Source organism: Xyrauchen texanus, chromosome 5, assembly GCF_025860055.1.
Source record: "Xyrauchen texanus isolate HMW12.3.18 chromosome 5, RBS_HiC_50CHRs, whole genome shotgun sequence".
NCBI lineage: Eukaryota > Metazoa > Chordata > Actinopteri > Cypriniformes > Catostomidae > Xyrauchen > Xyrauchen texanus.
Window position 1 is genome coordinate 1,839,817 of NC_068280.1, and position 23,319 is coordinate 1,863,135.

General features: G+C 41.2%; 1 protein-coding gene across 1 annotated transcript in view; it reads left to right on the plus strand.

Moving 5' to 3' along the window:
- The window catches only part of LOC127643797 (complement C3-like), a 44,817-nt gene that overhangs the window by 7,610 nt on the left and 13,888 nt on the right, over positions 1–23,319 (plus strand). The window contains exons 2-23 of the mRNA XM_052126688.1: positions 8,926–9,121; positions 9,321–9,489; positions 9,593–9,666; positions 10,295–10,383; positions 10,500–10,582; positions 10,715–10,802; positions 12,699–12,801; positions 12,889–13,009; positions 13,122–13,237; positions 13,452–13,598; positions 13,740–13,943; positions 15,648–15,839; positions 15,946–16,098; positions 16,187–16,316; positions 16,650–16,718; positions 17,388–17,582; positions 18,089–18,206; positions 19,318–19,409; positions 19,519–19,658; positions 19,792–20,004; positions 20,173–20,233; positions 20,356–20,442. Coding sequence (XP_051982648.1) covers positions 8,926–9,121; positions 9,321–9,489; positions 9,593–9,666; positions 10,295–10,383; positions 10,500–10,582; positions 10,715–10,802; positions 12,699–12,801; positions 12,889–13,009; positions 13,122–13,237; positions 13,452–13,598; positions 13,740–13,943; positions 15,648–15,839; positions 15,946–16,098; positions 16,187–16,316; positions 16,650–16,718; positions 17,388–17,582; positions 18,089–18,206; positions 19,318–19,409; positions 19,519–19,658; positions 19,792–20,004; positions 20,173–20,233; positions 20,356–20,442 — 2,840 coding nt within the window. The remainder of the gene's footprint in view (positions 1–8,925; positions 9,122–9,320; positions 9,490–9,592; positions 9,667–10,294; positions 10,384–10,499; positions 10,583–10,714; positions 10,803–12,698; positions 12,802–12,888; positions 13,010–13,121; positions 13,238–13,451; positions 13,599–13,739; positions 13,944–15,647; positions 15,840–15,945; positions 16,099–16,186; positions 16,317–16,649; positions 16,719–17,387; positions 17,583–18,088; positions 18,207–19,317; positions 19,410–19,518; positions 19,659–19,791; positions 20,005–20,172; positions 20,234–20,355; positions 20,443–23,319) is intronic.

Consider the following 23,319-nt stretch of genomic DNA (forward strand, 5'->3'; position numbering starts at 1 on the left):
GCCATTGAAGTCGATCGACCACCTCTGAATCCATATTGCTCATCACTTAATATCATGCATTTTTCTATGAAACTATCAAGCCTCTTCAAAAAACGTTTTTCCAGTATTTTTGAAAATTGAGATAATAATGAAATTGGTCTATAGTTTGAGTATAAATGACTATCACCACTCTTGTAAATTGGTATCATTTTTGCAATTTTCATCTGATCTGGAAACACTCCAGATTTAAAGGACAAATTCAAGATATAAATCAGGGGTTCTAATATTAAATGGATTATATTTTTAACTAGTTTCATATCAATATCTGTCCAATCGGTTGACCTTTTATTTTTAAAACCATTCACAATCTCCAGTATTTCATTTTTGGTAATGTCGGACACATACATCGAGGAAAAGTTCCTACTGATATTTTCACAACTCTTTATATTTTTACTTTTTGATTCAATAATACCTTTTGCCAAATTGAAACCAACGTTAACAAAATAATCATTGAATTCATTTACTATCTCCTTTGGATTTCTAATGGGAACTTCTTTATCATTTATGAAATAACTTGGACTCTCTTGTTTGTTAATCATTTGTTTAATAATGTTGTTTAATACTTTCCAAGTTCCTTGCATATTTTGCTTTTGTTGTTCTAGGAGGGTATGAAAATATTGTTTTTTACTATTTCGGATAATACTTCCCAATTTATTTTTATATTTTTTATATTTTTCTTCCGACTCAATAGTCCTTTGTTTTACAAATTTCACATATAGTGTATTCTTCTTTTTACATGCATTTTCAATAACTTTTGTTATCCATGGCTTTTTTGCTGATTTATTTTCTTGGTTGTGAATCATCTTCACGGGGCAATTGATATTATACAACTCAATAAATCTATACAAAAAAGTATCATATGCCACATTTGCATCACTTTCTGCATAAATATCAGACCAGTTTTGATTACTGAGTTCCTTTTTAAATTCTTCAATATTTTTTGCCGTACATCTTCTTATGAATTTATTAATGGTCTGGGATTTCTTTTTTCGTATAAAAAATTTAGGAAATATTGCAAACACTGGTAAATGATCACTGACATCGTAATAAATAAGCCCCCAACAACTTTTTCCTCAAGTCTGTTGGTAAAAATATGGTCTATTAGTGTTGCTGTTTCTGTTGTAATTCTGCTTGGCTTATCAATAAGTGGACATAAATGATTACTGTACATTATATTTATAAACTCAGAAATGCCTTTAAAGACACATTGATTAAGTATATCAATGTTGAAGTCTCCACACACTATTTGTACTTTGTCAGTGGTCATATTGTTAAGCAAATCTACAATTTTTTCATTAAATGTTGATAAACAAGTTCCTGGTGGTCTGTACACACAGCTAATAATTATATTACTGGAGTGTTCTACTTCAATTTCCACTGTTACACAGTCCAGAACATTGTCTATACTGTATGAAACATTTTTTACAATTTTACTTCTTAATGATTGATCTATATACAAAGCCACTCCTCCGCCCTTTTTATTATTCCTATTGGTAGTATACAACTCGTATCCCTCAAGACCCACGTCACCCACTTTGCCATCATCAAGCCAAGTCTCTGATATTGCTATTATAGTACATTTTTTAAAGGACTTAAGAAATTCTTTGATAGCGGAGTAATTTTTACTTAGACTTCTGCTATTGAAATGTATGACGGACAGAGCACCACACATTTCCACACTCTTATTAAATTCTTGTTCCGTATAATAATTACAATTTATGTCAAGATTGTTATAGTAATGCATATCCGGATCAATTCATTTTCAAAACCATACCTCTTAAGTTCATCCCGGTCAGACATATCATCTATGGTTATATTCCGCAGTTTCTTCACAAGTTCCTCCATAGCAATACAAAGTCCTTTATCCTGCTGAAATGGACCATCACTTGTAACTGTCCAATTCTTGTAATTTTCTTATTATGGTTGGCCTGTTTTGCTCTTCTCCATTTGGTCGGATGTACATCTTCCCATTCCTTGTCCATGTTGCTTGTATTGTGTCTTGTTTCCTGAGTATATGGCTCCATTTTGCTATTTCAGCATTTTTCTTTGTTAAATACTCGTTTATGTAGACTCCGGTACATTTGAATCTTCTGGTCTGTTGCAGTAACTCAATCTTGTGCTTTTGTGAAACTAACTGTATCACTATGGATGCTTCTCTTTACGATCCTTGTTTGGGATTGCATGGCAGCTAGAGATGTTACTATCATCCAGATCAATATGTTTACTGCTTAGGTACAGCAAAACCTGTTGTTCCAATAGATAATAGACAGACAGACAGACAGACAGATAATAGACAGACAGACAGACAGACAGATAGATAGACAGACAGATAGACTGATAATAGACAGACAGACAGATCCTGAGCAAGTACAGGCTCAGAGCACAGTCTCGCCATCGAGACAGAGACAGACAGTGAGAGAGAGAGACAGACAGTGAGAGAGAGAGACAGATCCTGAGCAAGTACAGGCTGAGTGAGCACAGTCTCGCCATCGAGAGAGAGACAGACAGTGAGAGAGAGAGACAGACAGTGAGAGAGAGAGACAGATCCTGAGCAAGTACAGGCTCAGAGCACAGTCTCGCCATCGAGAGAGAGACAGACAGTGAGAGAGAGAGACAGATCCTGAGCAAGTACAGGCTGAGTGAGCACAGTCTCGCCATCGAGAGAGAGACAGACAGTGAGAGAGAGAGACAGACAGTGAGAGAGAGAGACAGATCCTGAGCAAGTACAGGCTGAGTGAGCACAGTCTCGCCATCGAGAGAGACAGACAGTGAGAGAGAGAGACAGATCCTGAGCAAGTACAGGCTCAGAGCACAGTCTCGCCATCGAGAGAGACAGACAGTGAGAGAGAGAGACAGATCCTGAGCAAGTACAGGCTCAGAGCACAGTCTCGCCATCGAGAGAGACAGACAGTGAGAGAGAGAGACAGACAGTGAGAGAGAGAGACAGATCCTGAGCAAGTACAGGCTCAGAGCACAGTCTCGCCATCAAGAGAGACAGACAGTGAGAGAGAGAGACAGACAGTGAGAGAGAGAGACAGATCCTGAGCAAGTACAGGCTCAGAGCACAGTCTCGCCATCGAGAGAGACAGACAGTGAGAGAGAGAGACAGATCCTGAGCAAGTACAGGCTGAGTGAGCACAGTCTCGCCATCGAGAGAGACAGACAGTGAGAGAGAGAGACAGACAGTGAGAGAGAGAGACAGATCCTGAGCAAGTACAGGCTGAGTGAGCACAGTCTCGCCATCGAGAGAGAGACAGACAGTGAGAGAGAGAGACAGATCCTGAGCAAGTACAGGCTGAGTGAGCACAGTCTCGCCATCGAGAGAGACAGACAGTGAGAGAGAGAGACAGATCCTGAGCAAGTACAGGCTCAGAGCACAGTCTCGCCATCGAGAGAGACAGACAGTGAGAGAGAGAGACAGATCCTGAGCAAGTACAGGCTCAGAGCACAGTCTCGCCATCGAGAGAGACAGACAGTGAGAGAGAGAGACAGACAGTGAGAGAGAGAGACAGATCCTGAGCAAGTACAGGCTCAGAGCACAGTCTCGCCATCAAGAGAGACAGACAGTGAGAGAGAGAGACAGACAGTGAGAGAGAGAGACAGATCCTGAGCAAGTACAGGCTCAGAGCACAGTCTCGCCATCGAGAGAGACAGACAGTGAGAGAGAGAGACAGATCCTGAGCAAGTACAGGCTGAGTGAGCACAGTCTCGCCATCGAGAGAGACAGACAGTGAGAGAGAGAGACAGACAGTGAGAGAGAGAGACAGATCCTGAGCAAGTACAGGCTGAGTGAGCACAGTCTCGCCATCGAGAGAGAGCATGCTATAACATTCAGGGGATGTTCTCTTCTGCTTTTGGGGAGAAAACGACTAACCCTGATTTTGTAAATATTGTATATAGTTCAGACATAATTATATTACTTGAGACATGGTGTCGTTTAGACTCCAAAATCTGCACTCCTCCAAACTACAGAGAGCTACTGAATCCCTTCAATCAAACAGCCTAATATTAAAAATGGAAGAGATTCAGGAGGAATCATAGTTTGGTTTAAAGATCATTTGTGGCACTATATTCAGCCTGTGAAAAAAGGAAAACACATATTTGGTTAAAACTTCAAAAAGAGCTTCTGTGTTTAGATGAGGACTTGTACCTGTGTGCCACATACATCCCCCATACGAGTCTCCTTATTATAATGAAGACATCTTCCCAACCCTACAGTCAGAGATCGTTTACTTTCAAGCTCTAGGATCGGTTCTGTTAATGGGGATCTGAACGCTAGAACGGGGAAGGAAGCAGATTACATTACCACAGATGGAGACAAATATATTAACAACTCACATATATATCAACGGAAACACTTTACGAAGGCACGTCAGAATTATGACAACACGATAAACAGGCACGGAAAACAAGTCCTGCAGCTCTGCAAAAGCCTGGGCCTGTATATCGCTAACGGCAGAACAAAGGGAGATTCTCTGGGTCGGTTCACCTACTGCTCACATCTCGGCAGCAGCGCAGTAGATTACGCCATCACTGATGTAGACCACAGTAAAGTCAACTATTTCACAGTAATGCCACAGCTGCCATTATCAGACCACAGCCACACAGTCCTCAGTCTGAACAGATCCGTGAATCTCCGGCCTTCAGTTCCCAAGGTTAAACTGCACCCCTCCCTCCACGTTTATATGGGGTAAAGACAGTCCTGCCCAGTATGAAGCCCAGCTCCACAGCACTCAGGTCCAGAACATGATAGATTCATTTCTGTCTACTTCATTTAGTGAAGAGAAGAAAACTATCAATTTAGCAACTCATCAATTAAACGAAATATTTTCTACAGTGGTCAGAAAAGCCCTGAGAAAAAGAAAAAATTATAGATGTAAGAAAGAAATTGCTAAAGTTGGTTGGTTTGATAAAGAGTGCCAAAAATTAAGAAAAGAATTAAGATCATTATCAAATATAAAACACAGAGACCCTGCAAACCAACAAACACGAGACAAATATCAGCAAACCCTCAAAACATACAAGTCACTTCTAATACAGAAAAAAGCTGATCACATGAAAGCAAAGCTTAATAAGATTGAGGAGGCAGTAGATCAGAATTCTTTTTGGGAATTATGGAGTAAATTAGATCAATCAAAAGAACCTAAACACATTCCCATCTATGACCCAAACATCTGGACCGAACATTTTGGAAAACTCTATTCACAAAACGAACTAACCCTCACCCAAAAACATCTGACCTCCCAACTATATACCCTGGAGCGCACTGTAAAAGACCAGCTAAACCATCTAGACCAGCCCATATTACTAAATGAACTGACAGACAAGATGAAATCCCTAAAAACTCAAAAAATCCTGTGGCGTGGATTTAGTATCAAATGAGATGCTGAAACACAGCAGCCCCAAACTGAAAGATGCAATTCTCAAATTATTCAATCTTTTATTAAAAGCAGGACACTTTCCTGAGATATGGAAAGAAAATTTGATTACACCAATCTTTAAACAGGGTGAGAAGTACGACCCAAATAACTATAGGGGCATCACAGTGAGCAGCAACCTGGGCAAACTCTTCTGCTCCATCATCAATGACAGATTAGTTCAGTTCATTCAAGAACACAAGATCCTTAACAATTGTCAAATTGGATTTATGCCTAAACAGAGAACATCAAATCACATTTACACACTCCACACACTCATACAAAAACACGTCCAACAAACAAAACAAGGGAAAATATTTGGCTGCTTCATTGATTTTAAAAAGCCTTTGATTCGGTATGGCATAATGGACTTTTCCTAAAACTAATCCAAAGTGGAATAGGAGGAAGGACATATGACATCATAAAGGACATATACAATGGGAACCAATGCGGGGTTAAGATTAATGACAAACGTACTGATTATTTCAGCCAAACTAAAGGAGTCCGTCAAGGCTGCAGCCTCAGCCCGACTCTATTTAATATCTATATTAATGAACTGGCATCAACACTGGAGAAGTCCTCTTGTCCCGGTCTGACCCTCGAGGACAGAGAGATCAGAAGCCTCCTGTACGCTGACGATCTTCTGATGCTGTCTCCTCATGAAGAGGGTCTGCACCACAGCCTCTCGCTTCTGGACCAGTACAGCAGCGACTGGGCCTTACCCATCAACATGGACAAGTCTAAAATCATGATCTTTCAGAAAAACCTCGCCTTACTGACAAGAAATACAAATTTACACTTGGGGAACAATTCTTAATCATGTCACCTGTTATAATTATTTGGGTCTGACAATCTCAGCTTCTGGAAAATTTGACACTGCAATAAAAGATCTGACTGATAAAGCACGTAGGGCTTATTACAGTATAAGAAAACCCCTGTTCAAATTTAACCCACCCATTAAACTGTGGCTGAAAATCTTTGACAGCATCATAAAACCCATCCTTCTTTACGGCTGTGAAATCTGGGGCCCCAAATTTAAACTAAATTACGAATCCTGGGACAAAACCCCCGCTGAAATTTTCCACCTTGAGTTCTGCAAGAACATCCTGGGAACTCACAGAAACGCTCCAAGCCTGGGTTGCCGGGCAGAATTAGGCAGATTCCCTCTGCTCTCTGAAATCCAGAAGAGAGCCGTGAAGTTCTGGTTCCATCTATCAGACGCCAGCAGACAGAGAGTTACCATCACTGCGCTCTCAGATACAGGGCAGGACACACAGAGAGCGACCCCATGCTACATTTAGTGGAAAAACACCAACTGAATTCATCAATTCAATTCAGACACTCAAAAGTAAAAGAAATAGGGAAAATAACCAAAGAAGAATACATACACGATTGGCAGATAAAGGTCACACAACTAAATAAATTAAAATATTTCAACAAAATAAAGTCCGATTATAAATTGGCACCATACCTGACTGAAATCAGTAATTATGGTCAGAGAAAGCTCCTGACAAAGTATGGCATTAGTGAGCACAGTCTGTGTGTGGAGACGGGCCGACACAGGCAGAGTTGGAGAGAGAGAGAGCTCAGACTGTGTCCACACTGCACTGATGGGGCCGTAGAGGACGAGCTGCACTTCCTCACTGAGTGCAGCAAGTATAAAAACATCAGAGACGCCTACTTCACACAAATAGCACAGATTGTACCTCAATTTCAACAAGCGAGCCTCATAAACAAACTGTGTTATATTTTGGGAGAGAAAGAAGAGTGTGTTCAGCTGGCAGCGCAGTATGTGTCTTCCTGCCATCATATGAGGGACAAGGGCTGAACCCTCCGTTCCATTAAACTGCTCTCTATACTTATTTTTGTTATTGTATATATTTTTTTTTAATTTTTTATTTTATTTATTGTGATATATTTATGCATAATATGGAAATGTTTTTTTTTTGTTTTTTATTGTTCACTTTTATTTATCTACACATATGTTTGTATATTACTATTGCTTTGGCAATATTGTGCTATTTTACACAGTCATGCCAATAAAGCTCAATTGAATTGAATTGAATTAATAGACAGACAGACAGACAGATAATAGACAGACAGACAGACAGACAGACAGATAGACAGATAATAGACAGACAGACAGATAATAGACAGACAGAGAGACAGACAGATAGATAGATAGATAGACAGACAGACAGACAGATAGATAGATAGACAGACAGAGACAGACAGACAGATAGACAGATAGATAGATAGATAGATAGATAGACAGACAGACAGACAGACAGACAGACAGACAGATAGATAGATAGATAGATAGATAGATAGATAGATAGATAGATAGATAGATAGATAGATAGACAGACAGACAGACAGACAGACAGACAGACAGATAGATAGATAGACAGATAGATAGATAGACAGACAGATAGACAGACAGATAGATAGATAGACAGACAGAGAGACAGACAGACAGATAGACAGACAGATAGATAGATAGACAGACAGATAGATAGATAGACAGACAGAGACAGACAGACAGATAGACAGATAGATAGATAGATAGATAGATAGACAGATAGATAGATAGATAGACAGACAGATAGACAGACATACAGATAGATAGATAGACAGACAGATAGATAGATAGACAGACAGATAGATAGATAGATAGACAGAGAGACAGACAGACAGACAGATAGATAATAGACAGACAGACAGACAGACAGACAGATAGATAGATAGATAGATAGATAGATAGATAGACAGACAGATAGATAGATAGATAGATAGATAGATAGATAGATAGATAGATAGATAGATAGATAGATAGATAGATAGATAGACAGACAGACAGATAGATAATAGACAGACAGACAGACAGATAGATAGATAATAGACAGACAGACAGACAGACAAACAGACAGATGGTAGATAGATAGATAGATAGATAGATAGATAGATAGATAGACAGACAGACAGACAGACAAACAGACAGATGGTAGATAGATAGATAGATAGACAGACAGACAGACAGACAGACAGACAGACAGACAGACAGACAGATAGATAGATAGATAGATAGATAGATAGATAGATAGATAGATAGATAGATAGATAGATAGATAGATAGATAGATAGATAGATAGATTGATTGATTGATTTTGGAGCGGATGTTTTCTTTCACATTTATGCTGTTTTATATATTGTGTTTTACAGTACTTGGCTGAATTGACATTAAATAGCCTTTGTTGTTAAAAAGTGACAATTTACCCCTAAATAGGCTCGTTTTTACAAAATGCCAAATGTATGTTCAATGAACTGTACCTTTTATTACTGTATAACAGTGGAAATCTCAATATCTTTCAGCTAAGACATATTGTCACAGAAGGCATGTTTCTATAAAGATCAATAGATCCAGTCTCCACAATATCAGTTTTTAAGATTTAAAGCTATTTGATTGCAGATATGTTCTGTTGGCCCCTAATTTGCTGAGGGTGGGTTCCTCAGAGAACGTGTTTGTGGAGGCTCAGGACTACTCTGGAAGTGACCTGAACGTGAAGATTTCAGTGATGAACCACCCGCGAAAAAACATAAGGTTACTGTCCAAATCAGTGACCCTGACTGCAGCCAACCATTACCAGAGCCTTACAGATATAAAGGTGACATCACTTCATACATGTTGAGCAAACTTAGAATTGTGTGGAACAGAACACTCTCTTATATTGGGGTTTTATTTTTCATGATTATAAAATATGTTCCCAGTTTTATATATAAATATAAATATATATTGTTTTTGTGTACCTGATTTGTATTTGTACCCACTCAAAATTAAAGTCACATTGTTTTATTCCCGTTTAGATTCCCAGTGATAGGGACTATTTCAGTGATGATCCTCTGGAGAAGCAGTACGTGTATCTACAAGCTGAATTTCCTTCCAAAGTTCTGGAGAAAGTGGTCATGGTGTCTTTCCAGTCTGGATATATATTCATACAAACCGACAAGCCCATCTACACCCCAACTAGCACAGGTAAGATAAAGAGCCAATTAATTACACTGGGAACACAACAGCCCCCTGTTAAATGGCATAATACAATGAAACTATTAACGTTGTTCATATCAATTTGCTTTAGTTCAGTACAGGATCTTCTCTCTGACTCCTGGTCTCCAACCACATGAACATGATGGAATTTCAGTGGATATTGTGGTAAAACATTCAAAACACATTTCAGTTTCAATAAAAAAAATGATTGATTTTATTTAGTTAAAAATGACAATTTATTTTGATTGAATTGCGTTATGAAATTTAAATGTGTAAAACATAAAAATAGGCTAAAATAATTTTTGGAGTGTTCACCATACTCACAACATTTTATAATTGTTTGTGTACTCCACACATTCTGACTGTAATCAGTGGCGGTTCTAGGGGGGTTGGCCAGTGCCCCCCTGTCAACAAGCTTGCCCCCCCCTCTCTGGCCCCCCTAAATTTAGAATGGTATCACACCAAACAATTTTGGGTGCGATGCGCAGTTTGTCCTGTGGGTGGCAGTAATTAAAAACATTACTTGAAATAATCCTGAAAGTAGGTTAAAATACATGTTAAAAGTGTGCCCCCTAAAAGCACAAGTGGCTCCTGCCTGGCCCCCCCCAGTTACTGTGGTCTAGAACCGCCCCTGACTGTAATCGGTGTATATCTAGTTGAGTAGTTAAATATACAGTATATATAAATATATATAAATGATTCTAAATGTATAGGTATATTTATAAAATGCACATACATGAGATAAAATTAATATTAGCTTTTTATTTACATCTTATTGTTTGTTTTTCCCAAGAATCCTCAAGGCATCACAGCAATGGCAGAAATCGTATTTCCAGTGCAAGGGATTCGGTCAGGAAAATACGCGATACCTGAGATTGCTAGGTACGTTTATGAGGACAACTGAGACCTGAAAGTCATTTGTGTTTAATTTCTGATAATAATCATATGAGTGTCATTATCTGATGTATTATATATCTGATATATTTTATTATGTGTAGCCCTGGGATCTGGAGGGTGATTACAAGATTCAAGAACACCCCACAAAAGAACTTCACAGCTGACTTTGAAGTCAAAGAATATGGTAAAAGCTAGTATATACCATCATATTGTATATTTTGTTGAAAATAACCACATGAATTATGTTATGCATTTTAAACTAATATATCGTCTATTCACTTCTGTCGCTGATTGTCGTTTGGATTTGTTTTTACAGTGCTTCCAACTTTTGAAGTCACATTATCACCCAGCCAATCATTCTTCAGTGTGAATGACGCTAGTCTGACAGTTGATATTCATGCCAGGTAAAAGCCAATATACGTGTTTAATTGTAGCTTGTTTCTACTCAGTATATTTTGTTATTCTGTGAAAATATTAACTGGTGTTTCCTTAAAGGAATATTCTGGGTTCAGTACAAGAGTTCAATCGACAGCATTTGTGTCAAAAAATATTTTGGTTTGTCCGAGGTTATGGTGAGCCACTTACAATGGGGTCAATGGAAGTCAATGGGGTCAATGGAAGTCAATGGGGTCAATGGAGGTCAATGGGGTCAATGGAATTCAATGGAAGTCAATGGGGTCAATGGAAGTCAATGGAAATCAATGGAAGTCAATGGGGTCAATGAAAGTCAATGGGGTCAATGGAAGTCAATGGAAGTCAATGGTGTCAATGGAAGTCAATGGTGTCAATGGAAGTCAGTGGGGTCAATGGAAATCAATGGAAGTCAATGGAAGTCAATGGAAGTCAATGGGGTCAATGGAATTCAATGGAAGTCAATGGGGTCAATGGAAGTCAATGGTGTCAATGGGGTCAATGGAAATCAATGGAAGTCAATGGAAGTCAATGGGGTCAATGGAAGTCAATGGGGTCAATGGAAGTCAATGGGGTCAATGGAAGTCAATGGGGTCAATGGAAGTCAATGGAAGTCAATGGGGTCAATGGAATTCAATGGAAGTCAATGGTGTCAATGGAAGTCAATGGGGTCAATGGAAGTCAATGGTGTCAATGGAAGTCAATGGAAGTCAATGGGGTCAATGGGGTCAATGGAAGTCAACAGGGTCAATGGAAGTCAATGGGGTCAATGGAAGTCAATGGAGGTCAATGGGGTCAATGGAAGTCAATGGGGTCACTGGAAGTCAATGGAAGTCAATGGTGTCAATGAAAGTCAATGGGGTCACTGGAAGTCAATGGAAATCAATGGAAGTCAGTGGGGTCAATGAAAGTCAATGGGGTCAATGGAAGTCAATGGAAGTCAATGGTGTCAATGGAAGTCAATGGTGTCAATGGAAGTCAATGGGGTCAATGGAAGTCAATGGGGTCACTGGAAGTCAATGGAAGTCAATGGTGTCAATGAAAGTCAATGGGGTCACTGGAAGTCAATGGAAATCAATGGAAGTCAATGGGGTCAATGAAAGTCAATGGGGTCAATGGAAGTCAATGGAAGTCAATGGTGTCAATGGAAGTCAATGGAAGTCAATGGTGTCAATGGAAGTCAATGGTTTTTTTTTTGAGGGTTTGAAGGCAGAACTGTGAAGCTTATAATTTTATAAAAGCGCTTACATAAATGATTCTGTTAAAACGTGTGTATTATTTGGGCTGTAAAGTTTTTAAACATAGTTTTGCTGGATTACAGGGTTTGCAGCATTATGTCGTCTAGGCAACAAAGTTTTAATATTGTTATATCTTTCCACAGATGCGGTTAGTAATTGATTTTATGGCAGTAAAATCATGTTAACACACATATTGTTTATGTCTTGTGTCTATACTTTTGAAACAGTATTTTAATGTTTACAGATTAAACCCCATTGACTTGCATTGTAAGTGTCTCACTGGAACACACATTTGTGCTTTTTTTTTTAAGGACGAGTCTAAATTAACTTTTGTGATAATCAACATTATGCCAAATGCTGTCAATTGAGCTTAACTTGTACTGAACCTGGAATTTTCCTTTAAATATGAAGTGTGAAGACACCCCCTATCTACCATTGGTCAGCTAGTACATCACCAAATTTACACCATTGTTTTAAATTTGATTTAATTTGTTACATGTTTTAAAGGGAAGCAGCCTACAAATGGCGTACTCATAGTTGTCTGTGCATAGGAAGCTAGGATATGTTTACCATATAAAACTGCATAGTTATGATAGCATTTCTCAAGGTACAAATATGCCCGTTGGTACTGATGAAGTCTGATGTTTCTAGGTACCTGCATGGAAACAAAGTGAAAGGACATGCGTTTGTGGTGTTTGGGGTGATGGAGATTGAGAGGAAGACAAGTATTCCCTCCTCTTTGCAAAGAGTTTCGGTGAGCTTTAAAGCCCCTTGTGCACACCTGAGCTTAATTACATATTAAACTACGGTCCGCTTATGTTCGCCCTTATCTAAATTGCAGATATCAGATGGAGAGGGTGAGGCCAAGCTGACTAAGGAGATGATACTTCAAACCTTCCCACACATCAACCAACTGCTTGGACAGTCAATCTACATTTCAGTCAGTGTTTTAACAGATACTGGTGAGAGATCTAGTGCAGTGTAGTTTAGGCACAGGAATTACACTGTAACTTTAAGTTTATGTGCTAAATTATGCCATACCTAGTCATGATATTGTGTGCGTGTGTGTTTCAGGCAGTGAAATGGTAGAAGCACACAGGAGAGGCATCCAGATTGTGACATCACCGTACACCATCCACTTCAAAAGAACGCCACAATTCTTCAAACCTGGAATGCCTTTTGATGTCTCGGTATAAAACATAGACTTTCAAGAAATGTGTATTTGTAGTAAAACTATAACAATGAAATATACTGTGAAATATACAGGGGCACAGATTCTGGGGAAATGGAGGGGGAGGTAACAGAACACAGGATTCAACACCACCCCTCCCCCTCCCCCTAATTCCAGTAAATCAATGATATTATTTTATTTATATTAATATCATTTGATTCTGTTTTTTAAAGGTTTATGTAACTGATCCGGACCAAATGCCAGCTAAAAATGTGCTACTGGAAGTTAATCCTGGAGGTGTCAGGGGTGGAACGAAGGCCAATGGCATTGCAAAGCTCACAGTCAATTCTCAAGAGGGATCTTCCACTCTGGAGATCAGCGTAAAACCTGCAATCTCAACTTCACATGCATTCAATGATTTGGCGTCTAAATTAGAATTTTACAATCGTTTTCTTTCATGTTCTTCTTTGCTGGTCCTAATTGGCATTAGCATCAAATCAAGATAATCATCTTACTTTCAGGCACAAACCAAAGATCCCAAATTAAGTGATGACCAGCAGGCGGTGCAGAAAATGACAGCTCATACCTACATACCAAAAAGTAACTCCAAGAACTTCCTTCACATCGGCATTGATGCTGAAGAGCTTCAGATTGGTGATCAAATGAAAGTCAACCTGAACCTGGGAAAAAGTCCAGGAGTCCAAGACCAAGATTTCACCTTCATGGTGAGTCATATATCTGATCAGCCATCTGATGCAGCGCTGCGCTCACACACGCTTGTGGAGGGATATAAACACTCACCTGAATAACCTAAGAAAACTCCCGTGGAGTGTAGAAAGTTATATAGTTAATAAAGAGCACTTCCAAATTAGGGCAGCACATCTTTAATGTTGTTAAATCTTTACACCAACTTTCATTGATGTAAAAGTATGTTCCACCACCTCTCGTTTTCTCTGATAAATGGCTTCACTCAGCTGTAAACTGTCATATATCATACAGTTTACAAGTTTAGTAAACCTGTAGCCTTTTTGTAATCATTAGGTGTGTCCCAAACTGCATACTTCTGCACTATTCTACGTCATTTTGAAGTGTAAGTAGTTTGAGTAGTACCGTAATTTCCGGACTATTGAGCGCACCTGAATATAAGCCGCACCCACTGAATTTAAAAACAAATATTATTTTGAACATAAATAAGCCACACATGTCTATAAGCCGCAGGTGCCTACCGGTACATTGAAACAAATGAACTTTACACAGGCTTTAACGAAACACGGCTTGTAACAAAAAATAAAAAATTAGCAGTAAACAGTAGCCTACAAAGAAAGTCATTGGTCACTATCTTCCTCCTCCAGTGCACTGAAACCACTGAAGTCATCTCCTTCGGTGTCGGAGTTGAAAAGCCTCAGATTTAGTTGAGTCAATTCCTCACGCTGCTGTTTCCAACGTCTCCCGTGCAGCAGCTCTATTTCCTTTTCCAACAGCCAGATCAATCGCCTTCAACTTGAAAGCAGCATCATACGCATTTCTCCGTGTCTTGAGGGTGACAAAATGACTACCGTAATCAGAATGATGGGAAGTTTGAGCGCGTTCGATTTAATCTAAACAGTAAACAAAAAAGTTGTTTGACCTTAACCCGTTCAGCAATTTCAATTGGTCTAATGAAAGCTTCATGCCGCCAAAAAACTGAGCACGTCACAGAATGTTTTTTTTTTTTTTTTTTAATAAAATTTGAAAGCGGGAAAAATCCATATATTAGCCGCGTCATTGTTTAAGCCGCGAGGTTCAAAGCGTGGGAAAAATGTTGCGGCTTATAGTCCAGAAATTACGGTATGTTAACAAATTACTCGGATGATGCCCTTCTTCAACTGTCAAATCTGTGTGTGGAATATTGAACACTTCATGCACTGAGCACTCGTGGTTTGCTGTACAAAGTGAAAGGCACTACTGTTCTGACAAAACAATTGTAAATAATGGAGAATGTATCAACTAGCGAAACTAGCGAAACTAGCGAAACGTCTGTGAAGACAACAACTTATAAATTACACCTTACACACTTTACCATCACCCCACTCTGTGTGAAAATGTACTGTATGTTGTTTGAGATACAAGTGTTGAGCTGAAGTTAGCTAACATGCTAAAAGTAAAGCTAGCGGCCACACATTGCATGCATTTGAACCGTCACTTCCATCAGCTGTTAAAAGGCAAATGCTTTCATGTAGTAAAAATGTTAAGTGTTCCATTTGGGACGATGCTACACTTTGAAAATTCATACACTACAAGGCTGAGTACATTTGTATCCTTTAGTTCACCTTGTAATTATTAATATAAGTCAGTTTACAGGAAAACTAAAACCTGTGTACATAAATGTGTTGTGTAAACTTGTGTTGCATATATGTCATAAATGTCTTAAAGGTCTCACTTGTTTTCAGATCTTAAGTAAAGGGCAGATTGTGCAAGCCAGCAGGTTTCAGAGAAGAGGACAATCTCTAGTGACTTTGTCTCTACCTGTGACCAAAGACATGCTTCCCTCTTTCCGCTTTGTGGCTTTTTACCATGTGGGCTCATCCGAGGTGGTGTCCGACTCGGTCTGGGTTGATGTGAGGGACACATGCATGGGGACGGTGAGTCAATCCCATAATGACGGTCTTGATGATCTTTTATATTTTCAGCACCTGTACTTCTTGAAAATTTTCTGGAGCCATTCAGTGTTGTGTTTGCTTTAAACAGCTGAAAGTTGAGGTCAAGGAGCCTCGACCGATCTATGAGCCAGGAGAACAGTTCAGCTTGGATATAACTGGAGATCCTGGAGCTAAAGTGGGGCTTGTGACAGTGGACAAGGCTGTGCACGGTCTGAACAAAAACAGACTCACTCAGACAAAGGTGATGAATCTTCATTAGGCTATAATAGCGTAAGCCGCTCAGTAGTAATTCTTCTTGTTGATTTGTGTCTGTCTAATTGCACTTCTAGATCTGGGACATCATTGAGAAACATGACACTGGCTGTACAGCAGGTAGTGGAAAGGACAGTATGGGGGTTTTCTATGATGCAGGTCTCATGTTTGAGTCCAACACAGCAGGAGGCACCGACACCAGAACAAGTAAATATATGTTTATTAAAAATGTGCTTCCTGCTCATTGCTAAAGCCTTATGGCTTTTGTCTTATATATGACCAATGATTCAGGTTGGTTTCTGGAGTGGTGGTGGCATAGTGGGCTAAAGCACATAACTGGTAAGCAGAAGGTTGCTGGTTCGATCCCCACAGCCACCACCATTGTGTCCTTGAGCAAGACACTTAATCCAAGTTGCTCTGGGGGGATTGTCCCTGTAATAAGGGCACTGTAAGTCACTTTGGATAAAAGCATCTGCCAAATGCATACATTTAAAATGTTTTATATGAGGTGGCTTTTTCTAATAATTAAATGTCCTCTAGTGCAAGAGTGTCCTGTCCCGCAAAAAAGAAGACGGAGAGCCAGTCTTACGCAGGTCACCACTACGCTGGGTGAGAAGCGGCAGTTTTATTTATTTTAATTCAACAGAAGAAGGAAATGAGTTTGAAAGGAAATTAATTGAAGAGAGAGGGGAATGGAATCTGTTCACAGGCCTGTGGCACCCACACGAGCACCGAACCTGCCTAGAGTCTGTGCATTTACATATGCGCCAAGGCTCCAGTGACCATGATACCCCCTCTCCCCCCTAACTGTTTCCCAAAAGTTACTTCCTTTTATCTCCAGTAGTTCTTACTTCAGTCATGGTCCTTGGAATAAATTTAAGGTGTAATGGATATATAACATATTCATTGGTTTGGTCTTTGCAGACTAGATCTGCTTAGAACACATAGAAACCATTTGAAACCGATCTAGAGAGGTGGTCCTGGGGTGGAGGAAGGTTTCAGAGAGAAAACTCTCATAGCATGCTGCAGTTAAACCAGCTTAGATGCAAACAACTGAGGCAATATAAATGCTATAAAAAGGGCGAGTACGCATGTTGATTATCTAACAGATTATATGTCAAACAACCTATCAGCTTGAGCCATAGAGTATGCAAGCATATTGGCAAACATTCAAAGGACTTATCAGCTTGCACCATTTAGTTTCATGACTGTAATTAGAGACTTTCTAATTCTCTCCTATTTCTAAAAGTTTGTTCTACTCTATTGTTTTCTTCTTAGTTGGTAAATACTCGGGTGATCTGAAGAAGTGCTGTGTTGATGGAATGAGGAATAATAAACTTGACTATACCTGTGAACGGCGAGCCACATACATCGTAGATGGACATGAATGTATCAATGCCTTCCTGCACTGCTGTAATGAAATAGTGACTCAAAGCATGGAAGCTGGAGAGCAGGAGATGATTCTAGCTCGCAGTGCGTATCTTATTTCATATTGTTTAGCTGGGTGTCTATATATTAACAGTGTTGCCTCAACACTGTTGTTCCATTGTTGCAGGCAACCTATCACAAAAGCACCCTCGAATATGATTATTTTCAACATTTGCTTGTGATTTTAGTAATGAGGTCCATTTAATGCATGACAAAGTAATCAAAATGTTCAACATTGCTTTCATAATGTTAAAATGGAGTTTATAGATTTCCCAGAGGAAAACAAACAAGGATCGCTTATGAATAAATAAAAGCTTTACGGTCGTATAAATCTCTTTATTGACTTTGCAATTGAGTTTTTATTATTTGATTTAATGTGGGGGAGCAAGAGACACAAAAATGCATGTGCTCCATGAGTCGTTTGGGCATATTGGATTTGTTTTTTTGGTATATATCTGTTGCTAAGAAGAGCTTGTTTCTTTACCTAAAACATGTCAAATGTTATTCCTGTTTTCTGTTCACAATATACAATTTCCTGTTAACTCTGACAGGTGAGGATGACGAATTTTATGAGAGTTTTGATGAAATCACATCACGTACGCAGTTCCCAGAGAGCTGGCTTTGGGCAGAGGAGGTTCTACCAGTCTGCCCGACTAATAACAAGTTATGGTGAGTAGGAGACAAACATTATAGATGGAAGTGAGTTTGGGTGATTTTTATAGGCTGATAAACTCTTTAAAGGAGTTATGAAATACTCTTTATATTCTAGACATGTACTTAGCTAGTAATTCGTCTGTGAGTAAAACACATAGGTTGGTTGTATTCTACTCATTGAGAGCTTTCCAACGACATATGACACATGGCTATTTGATCAGTTTGATGTTTTTCATTTCTTTTAATGTTTGTATTCAATGCTCGCTGCAAGACTACAAGAACACAAAACATACAAGAGACAGTGTTCACTCCTTATCCGAGGTGTCTATACAAATATAAACTTCTCCATGTTGTGCAAATGTAGGTCACGTGCAGTACCGGCGCTCCCTATACGCATACTACACAGTTTGTGAATTGCACCAACTCCCATCTTACCCTAGGAGGGCACCAGAAAGTCCACCGGCTGCCCTTACTCGCATATTAGTCGTTATTCAAGGACCCGAAAGCAGTTGCGGGACACAGACGATAACTTCACGCTCATATCATGTGACCCCCCACCCCCCCTCCCGGAACTCTGCGTAGGGTATCGATTTGGCCAGCACCGGCCCTGGTCACGTGACGTGTTTCCCTATCCTTTCCTCCCTGGTCTGGAGAAACCCGTACAGAGATAAGATAGGCTAAACAGAAGGATTTGTAAAACAAAATCAAATGTGAGATGAAACAATCCAGTAGGGTAAGCAATGATGAATAAACAAAAGAATACAAAGACACATCAAAAGAGCAGTCGTCAGGAAAGTCGTGAGCCAAAACAAAGTAGCGAACGAAAGTAGGTAACGTCCAACCTCAAGTTTATTACCCCGTCTTTACACGCTTGACACTTGACGCATGACTAGATTGGCTCCGATGATGAGTGGCGCCAACACGGTTATGAGGAGTGACAGGGTAGGTGTCCAATGAGGAGGTCTGAGAGATGTGACGGCAGAATAACAGCAGAGAGAGAGAAAATATATTCAGCCACCAAGACACAACTCTTAGAGTTTTTGAGAAGCATGTTTGAAATCCTTACTTTTGCAGGTCCATTTGCTATATGGTCTTTGCTTAACTCTCTCTGTCATTCATGTCTAAGCATAACAACTTCACTCACAAGAGAACACATCTACCTGAAAGAATCAATCACTACCTGGCAAATCTTTGCTGTCAGCTTGTCAAAAACTCATGGTAAGAATTCCTGTCTGGATGAAGAGTATAAATGAGTCTACATGCCATTTAGACCTGCTTGTATCGTGCTGCTTCATAAAGCTCTCTGTCACTGTCTTCTTCTCCAAAGGTATCTGTGTTGCAGATCCTTATGAGATTATAGTTTATAAGAGGTTTTTCATCGATCTGAAGATACCTTACTCAGCTGTCCGCAATGAACAACTACAAATAAGAGCCATCCTTCACAATTACACTACAAAAAAGATTAAGGTGAACAATCACATTTTATGATAATTTTATGAGTATTTTAATCAAATAACAAAAACCCACACAGACAGTAAATGCTCAGGGGAGTATTACTTTTGGATAAAGTTTTATGTCCAATTGTTGGTCTCTCCTCCAGGCACGTGTTGAATTTAAGGAGACAGAACACATTTGCAGTGCCGCCAGTAAGAAAGGAACGTTCCTAAAAGAAGTTGAGATCGAGCCAATGTCCTCCAAGGCCGTTCCTCATGTGATTATTCCCTTGGAGTTGGGAAATCACTTAATTGATGTGAAGGCAGCAGCATATGACTCAGTCCATTCAGATGGAGTGAGAAAGATCTTGAAGGTGGTGGTAAGTCTTCAGTTCCTTCCTGGCCTGAAACAAAATAGCTAGCTGTATATTTGAGTTTCCTTCGAGGAGTTTGATAGTAAATCTATGTCATCTAATCCTGCCATTCTAACCTTCATTGAAGTATTTCATTATTTGATTCAAACACACTTTGACTCTCTTCGTTTTCAGTCCGAAGGTGTGCTGACTATGGTACAGCAGAACGATGTACAACTCAATCCTACTAAGTTGGGTGAGATTCCTTCTGAATCGTTCTTTCTCAAAAATACCCAAATATTCCTCATGACAGATACAGCCCTCGTTAACCCCTCTGATTCAGTCTTTTCCTCCATTCAATCTAAACCGGTATGACAGGTGGAGTACAGCGAGTATCTGTCAGGAGTGACAAACCAAATGCTCAGATGCCAAACACACCTGCGAACACGTACATCAAAGTGACAAGTAAGATTAAGATTCAACTTTATTGTCATTGTGCAGAGTACAGGTACAGAGACAATGAAAGGCAGTTGGGGTCAGAGCGCAGGGTCAGCCATGAAACAGCGCCCCTGGAGCAGATAGGGTCAAGGGTCTTGCTCAAGGGCCCAACAGTGGTCTCTTGGCAGTGCTGGGGCTTGAACTCCTGACCTTTCGGTCAGTATCCCAGAGCCTTAACTGCTGAGCTACCACTGGACCCCAAAGTTTTCGCATATCCCAACTAATCTGGGGTCAGAGCGCAGGGTCAGCCATGGTACGGCGCCCCTGGAGCAGGTGGGGTAAAGGGCCTTGCTCAAGAGCCCAAAAGTGGCATCTTGGCAGTGTTGGGGCTTGAACCCCTGATGTTCAGGTCAGCAACCCACAGCCTTGACCACAAAGCTATCACTGCCCCTTCCAAGCTACCACTGCCCCTTAAGTATGAAAGAAGATATCTTGGATTTGTTTGACCATTCGCTCATTGGTTTGTTTAAAGACCCCTTGAAATTAAATGCAAATGAAAATGATACACTCCTAAAAGTAGACAAAATGACCATTTAGCTACCTGATGGAAATAAACGAACCAAGAATATTGATGACTCATCCAAAATATCCAATATCAAATAAAATCCTCACTAGAATGTAGTTTTCGATTCTGATTAGAAATCTCTTAAATGGATTCTGATTTGAATGTAATTGAATGATACATATAGGTATATTTCAGTTGTGTCCAGTTTGCTTTCATATGAAATCCATCCATCCATCCATCTTCAACCGCTTATCCGAAGTCGGGTCGCGGGGCAGCTGCTCCAGCAGGGGGCCCCAAACTTCCCTATCCCGAGCCACATTAACCAGCTCTGACTGGGGGACCCCGAGGCGTTCCCAGGCCAGTGTGGAGATGTAATCTCTCCACCTATTCCTGGGTCTTCCCCGAGGCCTCCTCCCAGCTGGACGTGCCTGAAACACCTCCCTAGGGAGGCGGCCAGGGGGCATACTTACCAGATGCCCAAACCACCTCAACTGGCTCCTTTCGACGCAAAGGAGCAGCGGCTCTACTCCGAGCTCCTCACGGATGACTGAGTTCCTCACCCTATCTCTAAGGGAGAAGCCCGCCACCCTTCTGAGGAAGCCCATTTCGGCCGCTTGTACTCGCGACCTAGTTCTTTTGGTCATGACCCAACCTTCATGGCCATAGGTGAGGGTAGGAAGAAAAATTGACCAGTAGATCGAGAGCTTTGCCTTTCGGCTCAGCTCTCTTTTCGTGACAACGGTGCGATAGAGCGAGTGCAATACCGCCCCCGCTGCCCCGATTCTCCGGCCAACCTCCCGCTCCATTGTCCCCTCACTCGTGAACAAGACCCCGAGGTACTTGAACTCCTTCACTTGGGGCAAAACCTCATTCCCTACCTGGAGTACGCACTCCATCGGTTTCCTGCTGAGAACCATGGCCTCAGATTTAGAGGTGCTAATCCTCATCCCAGCTGCTTCACACTCGACTGCCAGCTGATTCAGTGAGAGCTGAAGGTCACGGACTGATGATGATATGAAGACAACATCATCTGCAAAAAGCAGCGATGAGATCCCCAGCCCACCGAACCGCACACCTTCCCCACCCCGACTACGCCTCGATATCCTGTCCATGAATATCACAAACAGGATTGGTGACAAAGCGCAGCCTTGGCGGAGACCAACCCCACATGGAATGAACTCGACTTCGTGCCGAGGACCCGGACACAGCTCTCGCTTTGGACGTACAGGGATTGGATCAGCCCTAAGAAGGGACCCCCCACCCCGTACTCCAGCAGCACCTCCCACAGTCTCTCCGGGGACCTGGTCATATGCCTTCTCCAGATCCACAAAACACATGTAGACCGGATGGGCATACTCCCAGGCCCCCTCCAGGATCCTTGCGAGAGTAAAGATCTGGTCCGTCGTTCCACGGCCAGGTCGAAAACCACATTGTTCCTCTTCAATCCGAGGTTCGACAATTGGCCGAACCCTCCTCTCCAGCACCTTGGAGTAAACTTTACCAGGGAGGCTGAGAAGTGTGATACCCCTGTAGTTGGCACACACTCTCTGATCCCCCTTTTGAAGAGGGAACCACCACCCCGTTCTGCCACTCCTTAGGCACTGTCCCAGATTTCCACGCAATGTTGAAGAGGTGTGTCATCCATGACACCCCCTCCACATCCAAAGCTTTCAGCATTTCTGGTCGGATCTCATCAATCCCTGGGGCTTTGCCACTGTGGAGTTGTTTGACTACCTCAGTGACCTCCCCAGGAAATAGAATCTGATCCCCATCAGCCTCCGGCTCTGCCTCTACCATAGAGGGCATGTTGGGATTTAGGAGTTCTTCAAAGTGTTCCTTCCACCGCCCAATAACCTCCTCGGTTGAGGTCAACAGCGTCCCATCTTTGCTGTATACAGCTTGGATGGTTCCCTGTTTCCCCCTCCTAAGGTGGCGGATGGTTTTCCAGAGGCACTTTGGTGCGGACCGAAAGTCCTTCTCCATGGTTTCTCCGAACTTTTCCCACACCCACTTCTTTGCCTCCCTCACGGCCGAGGCCGCAGCCCTTCGGGCCTGTCGGTACCTTGCAACTGCCTCCGGAGACCTCCGGGACAACAAATCCCGGAAGGCCTCTTTCTTCAGTCGGACGGCTTCCCTGACCACCAGTGTCCACCACGGTGTTCGAGGTTTACCACCCCTTGCGGCACCTAAAACCTTGAGGCCGCAGCTCTCCACCGCGGCTTCGGCAATGGAAACTTTGAACGTTGCCCACCCGGTTCAATGTCCCCAACCTCCGCAGGGATGCCTGAAAAGCTCCGCCGGAGGTGTGAGTTGAAGATGTCGTGGACAGGGACCTCCTC